We start from the raw sequence: 15,679 nt of genomic DNA, 5'->3' as shown, positions 1-15,679 counted from the left end.
ATCACCACACCACAACGCAATGTTTATTCTTCCAACCACTTTCTTGAGAGCTTTGCTATTGATCTAGTTATCCAGGTGACAGGTTGGGACACAAAGGAATTCATTGTAACGCACTTGGTCAAACATGTCAACTGTTTGTGATGTAACCAACCACATTATGGATGTTCTTGGCCAACGTGAGTAGGATAGCACTACTGCAGTGAATTTCTGCCCATTTTTGTACCGCAAGAAATCAAATTTTCCACTTACCCAGTCCTGTACATCATTTCGTTCAGGTGGTCTGAGCAGAGGTCGGTCCCAGATAATGTTGGGTTTGCCGTGGCGCCAGATCTTACTGCGGGTTTTGTAGGCGTAGTATGCAGCTACACACAGTGCCACCACTACTAAGAACCCAAGCACCAATGCCACAGCCTGAAACGGAGGGTAAACTAGATGTGTCCTCATCACTACATATGATTAATTTCTTTAGGTGAATGAAAGAGTATCTATATATGATTAGCCACAATGATTGCCATTTATTACAACAGCTATCCAACTGAGAAAACAAAAAGGGGTCAAAAGTATTTCATAGCATGTTATGTAGTAGTAAACTGTTAAGGTTTATAAAGTAAAGATGTACAGTGCTCTCCGTAATTATTGGGACAGTGAAGCATTTTTTCTTCAGTCTGCACTTTAACCTTGTAGTCATTTGTTTGATTTCAAATCCAAACTTTTGGAGTATAGAGCCATAACAAGAAAAAATGCTTCACTGTTCCAATAATTACGAAGGGCATTGAAGTAAAGCTTTGACCCACCTCTTCAGGGTCCATGTAACAGTAGTGTTGGAGATACTGGTTGTACATGGGGAAACCCCCAGGGAACCCCGCTCCCACACTCCCACTCAGACTGGGGCTTCCCTGCATGTTCTGGCACATCATAAGCATGGGGTTATAGAGCATGCTCTGAGAGCTCTGCGACATGGGGTTGACACCGATCACAAACACAATGTCAATGATGCCCTGCAGCACCGCCAGGACAACGTCACAGACTAACACTGTCAGGTAAAACCTCCGACCACGCATAGCAGGCGACCGAGAAAAACTCCCCACAAGGAATCCCAGAGAAACCAGGAAGTTAATGGCCGCCATGGATATCATGGCTGACTTGGCCGAATACGGGGTCATGTAGGAGCTGGAATAGCCATAGCTGCCTCCGTAATAGCCACCAGTGCCACTGCCAATCCCCATAGACCCTGTTCCATAGCCCCCCATTCCTATTCCTGCTCCGTGCATGTCCCAGACCAACGTGGAGGCTACACAGGCAAAAATGAGGAAACACAAGATGACTGTTGCTCCTTCCATTGTTTTGACAAGCCCAGGAGCAGAGAACCATTTGTAGAAGTGTTGAGGCCTATCTTCCATATAGAATGAGTCAGGGGGAGGAGGGTAGGGGTCAAAGTTGCTCCTTGGGGAGTGCACACTTCGGTGGGTGTAGAATCCATTGGAGGTAGCAGTGTAGGGAGGACTATAGATGGGTGGGTTGTCATAGTGCCGCGGCTCATACATGATTCACAGAGAAGGGAGGCCTGCAAAACAAGACATACATTTTATTATGTCATACTAATGTACTATCATAACAAATCACATCTTATCGCAAATTATATAATTGATATCATGATATCAAATGACATCAAGTGCTATTACATCCCATTGGACTGACACATTGGATAGATCTGGAGTGTCTCTCTTCTCTCTGTGTGTTTGCCCAACCGACGGTATTCTCATTCGTTTTGTTGCCAACAACACTCCCTCTCTCTCAGTGAACAGCACAACTCATCAGTCCACTGCAACTCAACCCAGTGGACCTCAATAATTTAGACAGCCAGCAGCAGCAGTGTGTGCAGTGATGCGTGGTGTTTTCCACTGTGCTCTCTACCTCTCAGCTGCTTCAGTCCAGGTGTCATGTGTCCTGTCCGCATGTGATGAATATACAAGGGGAGGGTACAATATAAGCCATGTAATGAGGATAGTGACTATGCCCTCACGGTTACATGTGACTGTCACCACTCTAACCTGAGCTATGTTTAGGTCTAGACATACACACACACACACACACGTTGGTTTTACTATCCAAGTGGGGACCAAAACATTTATTCCCATTCAAACTACTATTTTCCCTAACCTTAACCCTAACCTTAAACCCAAACCCCTAACCATAAACCTAATCCTAACTCCTAACCCTAATTCTAACCCTAACCTTAAACCCAAACCCCTAACCATAAACCTAATCCTAACTCCTAACCCTAATTCTAACCCTAACCTTAAACCCAAACCCCTAACCATAAACCTAATCCTAACTCCTAACCCTAATTCTAACCCTAACCCCTAACCATAAACCTAATCCTAACTCCTAACCCTAATTCTAACCCTAAACCAAACCCCGAACCATAAACCTAATCCTAACTCCTAACCCTAATCCTAACTCCTAACCCTAATTCTAACCCTAACCATAAACCTAATCCTAACCCTAATTCTAACCCTAAACCTAACCCCTAACCCTAAACCTAATCCTAACCCTAACCCTAAACCAAACCCCTACGCCTAAAATAGCATTTTTCCTTTTGGGGACAGTGAAATGTCTCCACTTGTCAAATGTTCCTTATTTGACTATCCTTGTGAGAACTTCTGGAACTGAAAAGGATAGTGAAGTTAGAACACACATCTGTGGTCTCTGATAGGCAGGATACAGTAAATCATTCAAGAGCTGAACTCATGAAAGGCTGACAGGCATCAAAGCAAGCAAGTTCAAGGCTTCATTCATACAAAATACACGATACTGCTATAGTCATTGGCCACAGTCCATATCCTGTATGAAATTATTATTAGTAATGGTGAAAAATAATTTAAAAATGTTTTTGCATACAATTCTAAAAATAGGCCTGCACACCACCGTAAAAGCACAAGAATATTTGCCCAACTAAAAAACACGCAGGCCTATAAATATAAACATGAAGGTCTAGTTTATTTTGCCTCTTGTGTGGCATGATCTCCAAAAGGCCTTAAAGTTGGTAGATGTGGTGCCTTTAGGACAGGGATGGTCAACTACTGATGGATGTGGGGGCCGCCATTTCAGTGGTGGGATAAGACTGTAACTACCAATTGGGTATCACGAAAAAGTGGTAAAAAGTACAAAATAAAGAATAAATAAAAAATATATAAGTCAGCTGACATAGGCTAATTAAGTGCAGTCAGTGACTGACATAACAAGAGATAAACTGCTGATGCATATCAACAATTCGAAATTGCACCTTGTGTATTGTACAGTTGAGATTTTGAGAGTTGAATAGTAGAATACACAAGGTGCAATTTCTGCAAAACAAAAACAATGTGGTTTTTTTTTGGGGGGGGGGAATATGCGGGCCTATATACATTGCCAATCCCTACTCTAGAGCGATTCAGGCTGATGTTCGTTTTACATGATTGTGTTTGCTTTTCATGTACTGTGTAAATGATGTGTAATAGATATCTAGTGTAATTGTTGTTTGTTGATGTGTTGTTTATTAACGTGTTAGACAGGTCGTCATTGTAAATAAATAACCATTTGTTCTTAATTTACTTACCTGTATAAATAACGGTGAAATAATATAAATCAACAAGAGAAAGACTAAAACAACGCAACCCTTAAACGTTTAGCAGCTTTTCTGCGCACACAAACAAAAAACAAAGAATTGTATCCTATGTGCTACTTTAATTTTCCACGGTTTATCAGATGGAGTCATTACATTACATTCCAAATTCCGTGTCACCAACACAGCCTGTCAAACATAATTGTAGTACCAACTGATAACGTTCACTTACCTGAAACGTCTTTAGGCTAATGTTATTGAAAAACGGTCATTGTGCACAAAAAAAGTTTAACATTACATCTATTATCACTTCGAATATAGGCCTACTTTTCGAAGTTTTTTAACGCATGTAGGCTACATCTCCTGAAACTATTCAAACGTGTGCACTTGCCTGTTCTCTTGGCTGCTCCAATGCGCATTGCGGTGCGCAAGGATCTCAACCAGTCTATGGTCTCAACACAGTAGACTTTTCAAAAACAATTGCGCTCTCCTTCAAAATGTGGAGACTGGAGGGAGAGAGCCTACCTTAAACTGGATGTCGCTTATCACATTTTTCCAGATCAGTAATATGAAGGTGGAGGAGAGATACAACACATCTGGAATAATGTTCATCTGCTGTATAGGCTTACCTGCAAAACTCTTGACAGGAATAGATTTTCATAAAAATAAAAAAAGTTACTAAAACAAATGTTTGTTTTTTTGTATTCTTATGGATTCTTTAAAAAACGGAAGTATTGCATATGTCATTACTGTGTTAGTGTTTCATATTTAACAATTCATATAAAGAAAATACAAAAAACTATCCACGTTATGTAGTGTATATGTAAAGCTCTGCAAATGCAATGCTAGTCAATGAAATGTGAATTGACCCTGTTAGCATTGTCCACAAAAGTCCAAAGGTACACAATTGCGCTCTGGGTTGGTTTACGAGTTCATTCACTCCACGACTGAAACTCACTCACAATATTTCTGGGCAAGTAATCTTTACAGTATCACAAAACATGTTGTAGACTATAATGGAACAACACACAGTTACTGATTTGTACAGACATTTACTGAAATCTAAATAAACAACACACCAACAAAAACAAATGGTGCTTAAATAAGGAAACAATCAAAGGCGTGACAGGAACAGAATAATGATGGTCCTTTTGTTCCTTCTGTGTGTTATTTCTTCAGGTCCGACCCTTTGCCAAGCTGTCTTGGTCGAAATTGCGGATCCTGTTCTTGATGTGGCCTAATTTAGCTTTCAGATAGTCACAGCGTCCCTTCTTCTCCAGGAAGGCAGGGTTCTGTGAAGTCAAAAATAAACACACATCATGTTGACTGTAGCTCCATCACTTGGCATCTTTCTCCACAGCCTGATTCTTTTTGTAATGTAAGCGGTGTTAAATGAGAAATCTAGAGGCCCCGTTTCAAAGTAGCAGCAATATTATTCACATGAATGGGCAGCTTTATTGAAAAAGCAAATATTACCTGGGTGTTTACACAACAGTAACAATTCTACTACATCTCAGTTGAACGTTAAAATGACTGCTGAATGATTTTTGAAATTGTTTCAGCGTAAGTGAGGACGCGTGAGTGGACTGTTAGGGGTCTCCATTCACCACATACACTTTTGTTTTGCTCATACTTCTTCAAAATCCGCTGGATTCTCTTCTGCTCCTAGATAATGGACAGAACAAACACACACAATTAAATTGGTCATGTTTAAAAATTATATTATGCAGATGTCACATGCTATTTTTAGTGGAAGCCTTTGTGCAGGGCATGGAATGGAATGGATTGTACCTCTCATCGCTCAGTGACAGTGACAATGAGATAACAAAAATATATTGAGTTCAAGTGTAGTTACACTTCCAGAAAAAAGGAAAGGGATATCATATCATAGTGAGATTGAAAACACCATCGAGGCTCAGGCCCAGATTTGCAGAGTTAGATGAAATCACTCACCTCATGACTATTGCCATCTTTGAGGAGTTTGCCCATCATGGCATCCAGCTCTCTGAACTTCATGAAGGTGGTACTGATGTCTTTGTGAAGGTCCTTGTACTCCTGATACTGGTCATTAAAAACAGCTTTGTATTTTTCCCTTTCTTCCATAGAGAAGATTTCTGGATATTTACTGAAGGGATAGGGTAAGACACAAGGCTATGTTAGATAATGTCTTATTACATATCATTATTGCACCTCGTACAATTTAACCAAATATGAGCACTTCCTGTTGCTCCATGTGTACCTCAGCACGAGAGCCTCACATCCTTACCCAAAATCAGTGTCAGGATATTAGGCAAATCCTCTCACTCACATTATATAGTCTGCGACAACTCTGGGCTTCTCGGCATACCCTGTGGGGTTGGCTCTGTTCCGGCTGCCTGGCTCCTCCTGATGGAAATCTGTGATGTGCAGGCGTTTGGTCGCCCTTACTGAGCTGTCCATCTCATCCTTAAACACAATCCTCTTGGTCTGGGGATGAGGAGGTTTGGTCTGGGCAACAGAGATGGACCTCAGATGCTCCTGAAGCCAAAATTGAAGAATTATGTATCATGCAACAACTCAAAGTATATTAGATACCAAATCATCCAATGACATATGTACACTGTGATGAAAGGGTAAAAACAAACTGCCTCATGTTGCCTCATATGGTGATTGCAACTGTGTGAAGTTATGTACAGTACCAGTCAAAAGTTTGGACACACCTGCTCATTCCAGGGTTTGCCTTTATTTTTTACTATTTTCTACATTGTATAATAATAGTGAAGACGTTAAAACTATGAAATAACACAGGGAATCATGTAGTATGCAAAAAAGTGTTTAACAAATCAAAATATGTTTCATATTTGAGATTCGTCAAAGTAGCCACCCTTTGCCTTGATGACAGCTTTGCACACTCTTGGCATTCTCTCAACCAGCTTCATGAAGTAGTCACCAGGAATGCATTTCAATTAACAAGTGCGCCTTGTTAAAAGTTAATTTGTGGAATTTCTTCCTTTCCTTCTTAATGCGTTTGAGCCAATCAGTTGTGTTGTAACAAGGTAAGGGTGGTATACAGAGGATAGCCCTATTTGGTAAAATACCAAGTCCATATTGTGGCAAGAACAGCTCAAATAAGCAAAGAGAAACGACAATCCATCATTACTTTAAGACATGAAGGTCAGTCAATGCGGAACATTTCAGGAACTTTGAAAGTTTCTTCAAGTGCAGTCGCAAAAACCATCAAGCGCTATGATGGAACTGGCTCTCATGAGGACCGCCACAGGAATGGAAGACCCAGAGTTACCTCTGGTGCAGAGGATAAGATAGCCAGAAGCAGCATACCACCCTGTATCCCCCTGCTGGCTTGCTTCTGAAACTAAGCAGGGTTGGTCCTGGTTGGTCTCTGGTTGGTCCCTGGATGGGAGACCAGATACTGCTGGCAGTGGTGTTGGAGAGCCAGTAGGAGGCACCCTTTCCTCTGGTCTAAATAAAATATTCCAATGCCCCAGGGCAGTGATTGGGGACATTGCTGTCTTTCGGATGGGACGTTAAACAGGTGTTCTGACTCTCTGTGGTCACTAAAGATCCCATGGCACTTATCATAAGAGTAGGGGTGTTAACCCTGGTGTCCTGGCAAAATTTCCAATCTGGCCCTCATACCATCATGGCCACCTAATCATCCCCAGCTTTCAATTGGCTCATTCATCCCCCCCTCCTCTCCCCTGTAACTATTCCACATGCTGTTGCTGTAATTGAGAATGTGTTCTCAGTCAACTTTACTGGTAAAATAAGGGTAAAAAAAAAAAAAAAAGTTCCTTAGAATTACCAGCCTCAGAAAGCAGCAATTAACTGCACCTCAGATTGCGCTGCACAGAGTTCAAATAACAGACACATCTCAACATCAACTGTTCAGAGGAGACTGCGTGAATCAGGCCTTCATTGTCGAATTGCTGCAAATAAACAACTACTGAAGGACACCAATAAGAAAAAGAGAGTTGCTTGGGCCAAGAAACATGAGCAATGGACATTAGACTGGTGGAAATCTGTCCTTTGGTCTGATGAGTCCAAATTTGAGATTTTCTGTTCCAACCGCCATGTCTTTGTGAGATGCAGAGTAGGTGAATGGATGATCTCCACATGTGTGGTTCCCACCGTGAAGCATGGAGGAGGAGGTGTGATGGTGTGTGGGTGCTTTGCTGGTGACACTGTCGTAATTTCTTTAGAATTATAGGCACACTTAACCAGCATGGCTACCACAGCATTCTGCAGCGATACACCATCCCATCTGTTTTGCGATCAGTGGGACTATCATTTGTTTTTCAACAGGACAATGACCCAAAACACACCTCAAGGCTGTGTAAGGGCAATTTGACCAAGAAGGAGAGTGATGGAGTGCTGCATCAGATGACCTGGCCTCCACAATCACCTGACCTCAACCCAATTGAGATGGTTTGGGATGAGTTGGACCACAGAGTGAAGGAAAAGCAGCCAACAAGTGCTCAGCATATGTAGGAACTTCTTGAAGACTGTTGGAAAAGTATTCCAGGTGAAGCTGGTTGAGAGAATGCCAAGAGTGTGCAAAGCTGTCATCAAGGAAAAGGGTGGCTACTTTGAATAATCTAAAATATATTTTGGTTCCTACATGATTCCATATATGTTATTTTGTAGTTTTGATGTCTTCACTACTATTCTACAATGTAGAAAATAGTACAAATAAAGAAAAACCCTTGAATGAGTAGGTGTGTCTAAACTTTTGACTGGTACTGTATATATTTAACTATATTGTTCAACTTTATCAATCATATGTATTTCGTCTTCCTACAGAGATGAAACACATATGGTAGAGAATCATAATTTTTCTAAATGTTGTCTTCAATTGAAAAACTAATCTTATTTGGCTACTCCTTCTGCTGTTGTTTTGAGATCTATGGCATTTTTTTTACTAATTCCACTAAGAACTGCTTGATCTGACACCAGTCACATAACAACTTCCAGATGGCAATTGTTTTTATTACATTTTTTTATTTAACAAGGCCAGTCAGTTAATTATGAACAAATTCTTATTTACAATGACGGCCTATCCCGGCCAAACCCTAAAAAGGACGATGCTGGGGCAATTGTACGCCGCCCTATGGAACTCTCAATCACGGATGGTTGTGATACAGCCTGGAATCGAACCAGGGTCTGTAGTGACACCTCTAGCACTGAGATGCAGTGCCTTAAACCAATGTGCCTCTCAAGAGTGGCCATTCTATTGCCCATTCTGTTGCCAATGGGCAACGGAAATGCCATTAGTCAACCACCTACCTGGCTCTCAAAGAACTCCATCTCCCTGCGGGTGGCCTCATGCCTCCACATTTTCAGACACACCAGGAAGCTGATGAGGTACAACAGCATGTTGATGAAGATGAAAGCCGTGCCAGCCATCTGTCCTCCGTCAACCCGACACAGGCTGGACATTATGGGGTTAATACCAATGGTCATGTAACACAACCCCCCACGTTTGAGGTCATTCAGGTACACGATACCAGCCGCCATGTAGAGGAGGAACAGGGCGACGTTGATGATGCCTTCTGTGAGCGGCCACCAGGGTGAGTCCAGGAGAATGGTACGGTAGTACATGGTCAGCCCTATCACCAGTAGGAGGATGGTTACAATCCACGTCACCCCAACCACCGCCATCACGAATGGAGTCATGGGTCCATTATAAGAGTTCCCCGACGTGCCATGACTATTGTTATACAGTCCATAGGTGTTCGACCACTCACTGTCCTTATAGATGTAGGCACAGACACAGGCAAGGACCATACCCCCAAAGAGAAGTTCAAACCCAGCCAGGAGTCTTAGTAACCCAGGCCAGGATTTCATATAGGAGTACTTAAGTTTGTAGACTTCCACCTTCTCCGCATAGTACTCAGCTGGATGGATACTGGTCAACTCTGATTCCTCTGGAAGATAATGTAGTTGGTCGTTGTCTATGGGACTGTCCCTCAACAAGGGCCTACGGGAACTCTTGCTGGAGGTCCCCAGTGAGTCCTGAGTGTCCCAGTACCTCCTCTCTATTATTGGGCTGACAGGTGGACTCACCCTGGACCCATTGGGCACAATCTTAACCCCATTGAAGCTCAGATCAGAGTCTGCATCACCTTTCCCCAATTTGTGGAGAATACTGCCCCATGATTGGAGGAGGAGGGTTCTCAACCTGCCCTTTAGGGTCCCCTCGTCCTCACCATCACCCTCTCCTTGTACATGTGGAGGAGTGATGGATGAGTGGGCAGTGGAGTTTGCATCATGTGAAAGGTTATCCTCAAAGGTTCTCTGAGGTGTTAGCTCTGCTGGGCCATTGTTCGAGGAGTGCCTCTTCGGAGAGGAGTTCCCATCCACACTCTCAGGGTCTCCGCTCTTGAATATCTTACTCCAGTTTTTCATGCTATGGGCTGATATACAGTAAGTGGGCTTATTTAATCATTGATGAAAGATGAAGATAATTTTCTTGTCGTAGAGGAACTGTGTGAATCAAAAAGGAACAAAAAACAAAACAGGCTTAGGCCTACTGTAATAGGGATTTAGCATTTTTGAATATGTATGCTGTGTATTTTTTCACTTGTAATAATTGTTGATATTAACTAACATTTTGACCAATTAATCCTATATTTACATTTTCATTGTAATCATTTTGTAGATGCTCTTGTCCAGAGCGACTTACAGTTAGTGCATTGATCTTAAGATAGGTGGTTGTCTCACCTAGCTATCAAAGTCTTAGTAAGTACATTTTTGCTCAATAAAGTAGCTATCGGCAAAGCAGTGCGACACTCTTCGAAAAAAAGGTGCTATCTAGAACCTAAAATAGTTATTCAGGTGTCCCCATAGTCCAAGTCGATATTCATGTACTAAGAAGGAATTCCCCTCGACCACGACCAAAAAATGGGGAAAACAAACATTATTTCCCATTGACCGCCATTGTAAAAGAGCCAACTTAGTTGTCAATTTTTTGTTATACAGAAATAACAAAACGTGCCGAAAAGCTGCTGTGTTGTTCAATGTAACCAGGTCAAAAATCTCGACCTACGGTTCGCAACGCTCCCACATAGGGCAATAGATATTGTGAGAAGAGCCCTGTGGCTTCAGGCTATTCGGCGTGGTAAATGTGTGGACCTAGTGTCCAAGTAGGCTACACGTAGCTATGTGTGTGGAAAACATTTCATCACAGGTAAGACATTTAACTTGTTTAGTATATATAGTCTGTTTGTAACTCCACTCACTAGTTGCAACTGTATACAGTGGTGGGAAAAGTACCCAATTGTCATACTTGAGTAAAAGTAAAGTTACCTTAATAGAAAAGGACTGAAGTAAAAGTCACCCAGTAAAATACTACTTGCTATAAGTAAAGTTAAAAATATATACTTAAGTTTCAAAAGTAAATGTAATTGCTAAAATATATTTAAGTATCAAAAGTATAAGTATAAATCATTTAAAATTCCTTATATTAAGCAAACCAGAAGACACCATTTTTGTTTTAATTTTATTTATGGCTAACCAGGTGCACAGTCCAACACTCAGACATCATTTACAAACTAAGCATTTGTGTTTAGTGAGTCCGCCAGATCAGAGGCCGTAGAGATGACCATGAATATTCTCTTGATAAGTGTATGAGTTGGACAATTTTCCTGTCCTGCTAAGCATTTAAAATGTAACGAGTACTTTTGGGTGTCAGGGAAAATGTATGGAGTAAAAAGTACACTATTTTCTTTAAGAATGTAGAGAAGTAAAAATTTTAAAATATATAATTGTCACGACTATCACCGAAGGTGGCTCCCCTTCCCGTTCGGGTGGCGTTCGGGTGGCGCTCGGCGGTCGTCGTCACCGGTCTACTAGCTGCTACCGATCCCTTTTCCCCTTTTCGTTTTGTTTGGTCTAATTGGTTTCACCTGTTCCTTGTTTGGGGTTTTGGGTTGGGGTTATTTAAGTTCAGTTAGCCCGCCTGTGTTCGTGTGGGCTTGTTTGCTGTTTTTTTTGGTTCAGGAGTGTTCTGTCATTTTCCGCTGTACAGCGTATGTACCGGTGTAGTACATTTTGGAGCGTTTTACGCCTGTGTTCTGAGTTACCCTCTTTTGTTTGCTGTGATTGTTCTGGAATAAACGTTTTTTTCAGAATCCTCTGCTCTCTGCGCCTGACTCCACACCCATCACTCTTCGAATCCTGACAATAATTAGTAAAGTAAAATAAAATACAGATACCCCCAAAACTACTTAAGTATTACTTTAAATCATGTTTGCTTGACTGTGTAGTCAATTTGTTTGTGTTGTTGGTCTTGGCTAGCTTAATGTTCCAGTTGGTAGATAGTTATCACTCACTCACTTGGCTGCTAGCACCATCATGAAAAGGGTCATGAGGGAACCCCTAAAAGATGTTGTTTATCCACGAGAACAGGCAATGTTGAAAAGTCATCTTTAGACATACTTTTCTTAAATGTAGCTTTGTAATTGACTAAAACAAGCAGACCACAAGAAAATAGTGTCTGAAAAAGGTCAAGTTTTTGCTGTGAGCCAATGGGGTAACCTAGGTAACCACAGCTTGTTTTCCCCACAGGCAGACGGGGCTGTAACATTCTATTTAATACTAACTGGGACTATAGGAGAACTCTTTGAAGAACCCTTTTTGATTCCAGGTAGAACCCTTTTGAGTTCTATGTACAACCCCTTACAAAGATGGCTCTACATGGACCCCAAAAGAGTTCTACCTGGAACCAAAAAGGGTTCTACTATGGGGCCAACCGAAAAATCATTTTGAACCCTTTGCCAAAAGTGTAGAAAAAAGTGTGAGTGTTAGTGCAAGAAAATGGGTGTTAAAGTTTATCTCTTATTTTTCCCTATATGACATCATGTTCTACTTACCCCCCTTTATTATAATGATGTGGCACAGATATGTTACTATAGGTCAGCTAAAAATAGAGCTCCACAAGAATGTTTGATCTTGAGAAAGAAAATTACTGTGTCGGAATGTTTGTGAAACACTTTTTCTTTGCAGCACATACAATAGCCTCTCCCTCACAGGAGTCTGAGGAAAACTCATTTATCACATTGTGCAGTCAATGTCAGAAACAGTTCAGGTTCTCAGCGGGAACATGCTGTTTCCAGCTCCTCGCTTCCAACTCAAGAAAGGAGAAAACAAAATTGCTTTCTGGTTTAAACTGTGCATTTCTACATTTCTACCTGCTACAACTCACAAGACAAAAGAGGCTTAAAACTTACCTTTGGCTCACAATAAACTGACACGTAAGCTTAACGTCTACACAAATTATCAAACTATAACTTCAAATAAAGTCCGAATTAAATCCCTCTATAATTTTCTTTACATGGAAAGTCAGGTTTATATGTGATGTGGAAGTTAGAAACTTCCTTTAAAATGTAGGCAGCTTACCTTGTTGTTGCTAAGGACAAGTTCCACACTGGCCAGTTCTGAGTAGCACAACTGTGATGCAGAAACGGTTCTCAAAATGATGTGTTGCAGAAACTGTTCTCAAAATGGCTGCCCCTACAGCAGGCCCAGCCAGCTCCTCTCAGGTGACTCAGCTGTGTTATCGCAGGCGGTCGAGCTGAGAGGGAAGCAGAGCTTGAATATTAAACCTGACCAGCCCTTGTGTTGGTGCTGCCAGGTGGCTGGCACCGCTAGGCTAATCTCTGTGGGAGAACGGCTATACATATTTACATACAAAACCTAGATAGTGACAACTCTGAGAGAACACTGCTCAAACTTCTCTGACGCTGAGTGTATTTGACCTCAACAGGTGTTTTGAAAATGTTTTGGAAGAGAATAGTAATTTACCTCAACATGTGTTTTGAATGTGTTTTGGAAAAGAAAATACTTCCCTATTAAAGAATTATGTTTATTCTGAAAAAGGTTATCTCCGGTAATACCAAATCTATTCTGTGAATTCATCAGGGGCACCTCTCCAGTTTGATATCAATCCTACCCTATTAATCATATTACAACCACTATCTAAAATCTGCAAAATAGCTTATCTCATTATCTATAATTCAATTATATTCTCATAACCATAAACATAGCCTAAGTTTGGCACTAGAGGCCAGCATACTCCAGTTATTAGGTTTCCCTCTCTCTCTCTCTCTCTCTCTCTCTCTCTCACACTCTCTCTCTCCCTTTCTTTCTCCATTTCTCATTCCCACTCTTATCCCCGATTGCACAGAGAGCACAACCCCAGCAGCGATGTTCTTGCCTCTCATGACCATGTTTTCTCAGTCATGTATAAAAAGGCTTTGGGCCTGATTCCTCCCCACCTGCTTTGGACATGGCTGGATTACAGGGCTGTCTTTACTGACTCTCAGCTTCGTCAGGTTCAGTGGAACGATGCAGGGCCTGAATCAAACCGGCAGCTAGTAACACCTCACCTGTAGTGAAGTGTTTCCCTCCAGGGTTAGAATGATCTAGGAGCTGCTGACACTGAGCTAACTAGAGCTCGCTTCCCTACATTGATATAGAGCTGCTATAGAGTGTAAGGTATGACATTGGTGCCTTATGCTTGTCTCTTTGTGTGTATTTTCATCAGAATCTGCCACTACTGTAACATTAGCCAAAACAGTGTTACCTGTATTGACTTGATGCAGCAATCCAGCCATCAGTCAATCAATTTGACTCAATCTTACACCACTCACAAAAGTTTATGTTACATTCCACACCATTTCCGTGTGAAATAAGATTTCAAAACCTAATGATATCAAGATATCCTTCCTGTCTTCTCTCAACTTTGCACTTAGAGCAATTCAATTCTGTGGAACTCACTAACATTCCAACTGGCACGATCACGAGTGTGGGTAGGAGAGTGCACTGTGCAATGACGTTGTTTAGTCATCCAGCTAGCTTTTCCTCCACAGTCAACAGTATTGTACATGTGTGCACATTGATATGGGGAGAAACATCAAGGCAAGGACATCTGAAGTGTGTACTGTACAATATTCCTCTATTCAGCTGCTGTTGTGTTGATGTTGTGTTCTTGAGAAAGGTGAAGGCCACTTGTTCAGTTGAGAACAATGTCCAGAGCACTGCAGATAGAAATGCAACATAGATAGAGAATGAACAGATGGGAACTCTTTTCCGCACGACAGCCGATCTGATCTGTTTAATACGTTACGTTTCTTCCTTACAAATATTGTTTTTATTCTAAGTGACCTTCCCTGTTTATTAAATGTCATTTATTGGTTTCGGTGACTTTGATCACTTAAGAGGTTGATGTATTATGGGATGTCAGAGTGTTGCCTAGTGATGTCCGTGTTCGATATTACCGTAGATGGACATGTTCGGAAAACCAATTTGCAAAATTGAAAACATTTTATGCGAGGCTTTCTGAACGAGAAGTGAGATATGATCATAGATCTGAATTTATAGCCTTGGTTGAAGTGATCGTGTGAGATGGAGGACATGTCCAACACACACGCATAGGCACACACTGCTTCACGGATCAGGTCCTGACTCATGGCTCGGGGTGCCTGAATGGGCGTCTCTCTCTTCACAGCTAAATTAAGCAGAGAAGCCACAGCAGCCTGCCACAGACAGACAAGCTAATTTGTAACATTTCATCCTGTTTCCCTCAGACCTTCTCCGGGTGAGCAGGATGATGGATGTAGAAATGGGAAACGCTCTCTCCAAGAAACATCTCCACAGAAAGCCCCTATACTCCTCCCTCTTCTCCTCACCACTGTCCATTGAAAAAAAGGCTGAAAATGTGGATCAATTCCTATCCTCTTTGATATCCCCAAGTGTATGCCCAACCACATTAGCCGAAAGTGATTGGAGCAGCATTAGCATATTGCAGCTGGTAGTAACCTCCGGGGCAGACAGGGAGAGGCAGTGGGAACATAATTGAATAAATGTCTCCCTCTGCCAGCGCTGACATCCCATAGGGACCTTTTCACACTCCAAGTTCTCGGTGAGGGTTACATCATACAGAGGGGTGACACTTATTGGAAAAGAGGTGTGTCATAATTTCTCCCATTGGCCACTCTGTATAATTAGCGTCGAAAGGATCATTTTATACATGTGGACATAAATAGCCTCGTTAAGCCGGGCCCGTACATTAATGGG

General features: G+C 41.7%; 1 protein-coding gene across 1 annotated transcript in view; it reads right to left on the bottom strand.

Moving 5' to 3' along the window:
* LOC115103260 (uncharacterized) overlaps window positions 1-13,218 on the bottom strand; it is a 46,340-nt gene extending 33,122 nt beyond the window's left edge. Inside the window, exons 1-8 of the mRNA XM_029624085.2 lie at window positions 13,001-13,218; window positions 8,888-10,087; window positions 5,913-6,121; window positions 5,558-5,729; window positions 5,219-5,269; window positions 4,783-4,896; window positions 795-1,547; window positions 250-411 (exon numbers count right to left, since the gene is read on the bottom strand). Coding sequence (XP_029479945.2) covers window positions 250-411; window positions 795-1,547; window positions 4,783-4,896; window positions 5,219-5,269; window positions 5,558-5,729; window positions 5,913-6,121; window positions 8,888-10,009 — 2,583 coding nt within the window. The 5' untranslated portion in view covers window positions 10,010-10,087; window positions 13,001-13,218. The remainder of the gene's footprint in view (window positions 1-249; window positions 412-794; window positions 1,548-4,782; window positions 4,897-5,218; window positions 5,270-5,557; window positions 5,730-5,912; window positions 6,122-8,887; window positions 10,088-13,000) is intronic.
* Window positions 13,219-15,679: the final 2,461 nt, after the last annotated feature.

Source organism: Oncorhynchus nerka, linkage group LG20 (genome assembly GCF_034236695.1).
Source record: "Oncorhynchus nerka isolate Pitt River linkage group LG20, Oner_Uvic_2.0, whole genome shotgun sequence".
In the NCBI taxonomy this organism is placed as follows: domain Eukaryota; kingdom Metazoa; phylum Chordata; class Actinopteri; order Salmoniformes; family Salmonidae; genus Oncorhynchus; species Oncorhynchus nerka.
Note: the sequence above shows the minus strand (reverse complement) of the source record. Positions and strands in the feature narration are given on the sequence as shown.